Genomic DNA, 3,331 nt, shown 5'->3' on the forward strand with positions numbered 1-3,331 from the left:
TTTTTTTATTTTTTTAATTTTTTTAATATTTTTAATTCATGTTTAACTTATAATACTTTTCTTTACTTGGAAATGGTCTTTCAAAATATAACAATTTTGTTATTTTATAAATAAGAGGTATAGTTACATATTTTGTATTTACATTATAAAATTTCAAGGCTCTTTTAAATTTTTCACTTTTAAGAAAATGATTAATTAATTCTTGATCATTTAAATGCATATGTTTTTCTTTTATGAGTCCTAATTTTAAGGACCACGTTTTTAATGCGACTGTTGTATTAGAGAAGTCATCAAAATCTGTGGGTATATTTTGTTCATCTGCTGCTATATTTTTATAATAATCTTCTTTATTATTAATATTATAGTTATGTTCATTCACAAAATTTTTATCATTAAATAAATTATTCAAATTATTATTTTTATTTATATCTATATATTCTTCATTATTATTATTATTATTATTATTGTTAGACGGTAAAGTTTTTTGTTCATTTTTTTTATAAAAATATTCTATAAAATTATCAGGATGTTCATTCATATATTTATAACTTTTAATTAATACATCTACATCGTTACTGACTGCTTTATTCGTATGTTTTTCTTTTTCTAATAACTTTTCTAAAAATTTGTCTTCTGCTATTTTTTCATTTTGTCCATATAAAAAAAGCATATCTTTGTTCATATCTACATTTAAAAGGCTATTTACGTTATTTGATTTATTGTTATTATTCATTTCTTTTTCATAAGAACTATTATTATTATCATTATCAGTATTATGTTTATTATTTATTAAATCGTCGTTACTTAAAATAATCCCTTCCTCTTTTTCTGGTTGCAGGTCTTGTAGTTCTTCCATGTTTATCATTTTCCTTTTCCTTTTATAATAGCCTTGTATCTAAGAAGTGAAAAAAAAAAAATAAAATAAATAAAATAAAATAAAATAAAATAAATAAAATAATTTATGATATAATTAACTTAACAATTAAAGAATTATATATATATATATATATATTTATTTATTTATTTATATGTTTATCCTTTTATTTAATATAGCCAAAAAAAAAAATAAACTAAAAATTTGACTTACTTCATATGATGCATGTCTATACGCTTTCATTTCGTCATCTTCATTTTTAACATAACTTTTTTCAAAAGAATCAATATGATTATTATCTTCATAATTTTGATTATGTTCTACCACTGCTTCTTTTTTTTTTTGTTCTTCTTCTTTTATCATTTTATTTATTTTGATAGCATTTTCATTCGTTGGATCTTTTATAGGAGTCATTTGATCATTGTTCGATTTTTTTTTCATTTTTAATAATTTGTCCAGTTCATTTTTTTTAAATAAATTTCCAATATTTATAGCCTTATTTATAATATTCTGAATATTAATTTCGGTTGTTTCTTCGATTTTTTCTTGTTCTTCCTTAACTAATGAATTATTATTATCGACATGTTGAAGATTATCATTTTGATGTACATTAATATTTTGATTGTCATGCATTTTATCATTAAAAATTGAATATATGTCTTTAATGTATTCATTGTTTTTTTTTTTATCTTCATAAAATAACTCTTTCACATTATTCTCAAACATATCATAATTTTGCATATCATTATTTTCATTTAATTCTCCTCCTTTTAAATTTGACACTTTTTTAGCTGAAGTAATTGTTTTTTGCCTGACTTGTTCAGGTGATTTTTCAAAATGTTCCTGAACATTTTCTTCATTAATAAATGTATTTAAATAATTTTCAATATCATCATTATAATTATAATTATTTTCATTATGTTTATTATTTATATGTATATTTGTTTTTGTTTCATTTTTTGTTTGTTCATGTATGGAGTATGTATCCTTAAGTATGTCATCTTTAAGAGAATTAGTATGTTGAAAAATATCATTATGATTATTTTTTATATTTTTCTTATTGTTCACTTGATCATATATTATATCATCGTCAGTTGTATCATCATCATTGATATCATATTGGTTTGAATCATCATTTATATTTTCATCATTGATATCATATTTATTTGTATAGTCATTTATATGGTTATTATTTATTTCTTGATTATAATTGTTTATGTTCTTCTCAAAAATTTGTTCGTCATTATTTTTATGGGTGTTATTATCCTCATATTTAGCACTTAAAAATTGCTGATCATCTTGTATTATTTTGTCATTTTGTATATTCAATATTTTATCAAATTCACTAAAATGATTTTCTACATTTCTATTTAATAATTTATTTCTAAATTCATAGTCATCATATATTTCTAAATTATCTAAGGATAAGTTATCCTTACTTCCAAAATAATAATACATTTTTTCATCCCACTTACTTATATCTTCACCAAATAATTTCGAAGCTTCTTCAATACATTTTTGTTCATCATTCAATATATTCATATTTAAATTTTTACTTAATATGTAATTAAGATCGTTTTTTATATTAAAAAATGATTTTTCATCTTCATCGTTTTTATCATCATCTAGGGGATCATTTTCAAAAATTTTATTTTTAAGTTCTTCATCATAAAGTTTATCTTCTTCTTCAAGTTGGTCATTTTTATTAAACAAATTATCCTTTTCTGAATTTTTATTTAAAAAGTTATTGATGTTTTCATGAGCAGATTTTTGTTTTTTATCATAATTTTTATCATCATCATAATTTTTATCATAATCATAATTTTCATCCTCATCATAATTTTCATCTTCATCATAATTTTCATCCTCATCATAATTTTTATCATCATCATAATTTTTATCATCATCATAATTTTCATCCTCATCATAATTTTCATCTTCATCATAATTTTCATCCTCATCATAATTTTCATCCTCATCATAATTTTCATCCACATCATATTTTTCATCCTCATCATATTTTTCATCCACATCATATTTTTCATCATCATTTTTTTCACGTGCACTCGATTTGGTTTCCCCATTCTGACCTTCCATTCGATATCTCTTCAAAGTGAGTAGATCCTTCTCAATTTGATTTTCAAAATTTTTCTTTTTCTTATAATCGGTGTCAGATTTTTGATTGCACTCCTCCATGACATTACGCCTTATTTTGTGTATATTCTTTTTAAGATATAAAAGCGATGATTGATTTTGTTCATTTGAATTAATGTTAGACATATCATTATCTATATTAAGAGAATCATAATAATTTAATTTTTCCTTCATTTTGATTATGGATTCTTCATCAGAATTATTTTTGTCATTTGGATCATATAAGTACCTTTCAGATATTGAATATTCATTTTGATCTTGATCATTTTGATATTGGTTATTATTCATATATTGATTATCAAA

The 3,331-nt window shown here is 21.2% G+C and overlaps 1 protein-coding gene across 1 annotated transcript in view; it reads right to left on the reverse strand.

The window, feature by feature from the left end:
- Window positions 1-31: 31 nt before the first annotated feature.
- Window positions 32-3,331, reverse strand: part of PGSY75_0827600 (hypothetical protein) — a gene marked incomplete at both ends in the record, with an annotated part of 5,145 nt that continues 1,845 nt past the window's right edge. The window contains 2 exons of the mRNA XM_018785395.1: window positions 32-895; window positions 1,088-3,331. The exon at window positions 1,088-3,331 is cut by the window's right edge and continues 1,845 nt beyond it. Of these exons, the coding sequence (XP_018642362.1) occupies window positions 32-895; window positions 1,088-3,331 (3,108 nt within the window). The remainder of the gene's footprint in view (window positions 896-1,087) is intronic.

This window comes from Plasmodium gaboni, chromosome 8 (genome assembly GCF_001602025.1).
Source record: "Plasmodium gaboni strain SY75 chromosome 8, whole genome shotgun sequence".
Taxonomy (NCBI): Eukaryota; Apicomplexa; class Aconoidasida; order Haemosporida; family Plasmodiidae; genus Plasmodium; species Plasmodium gaboni.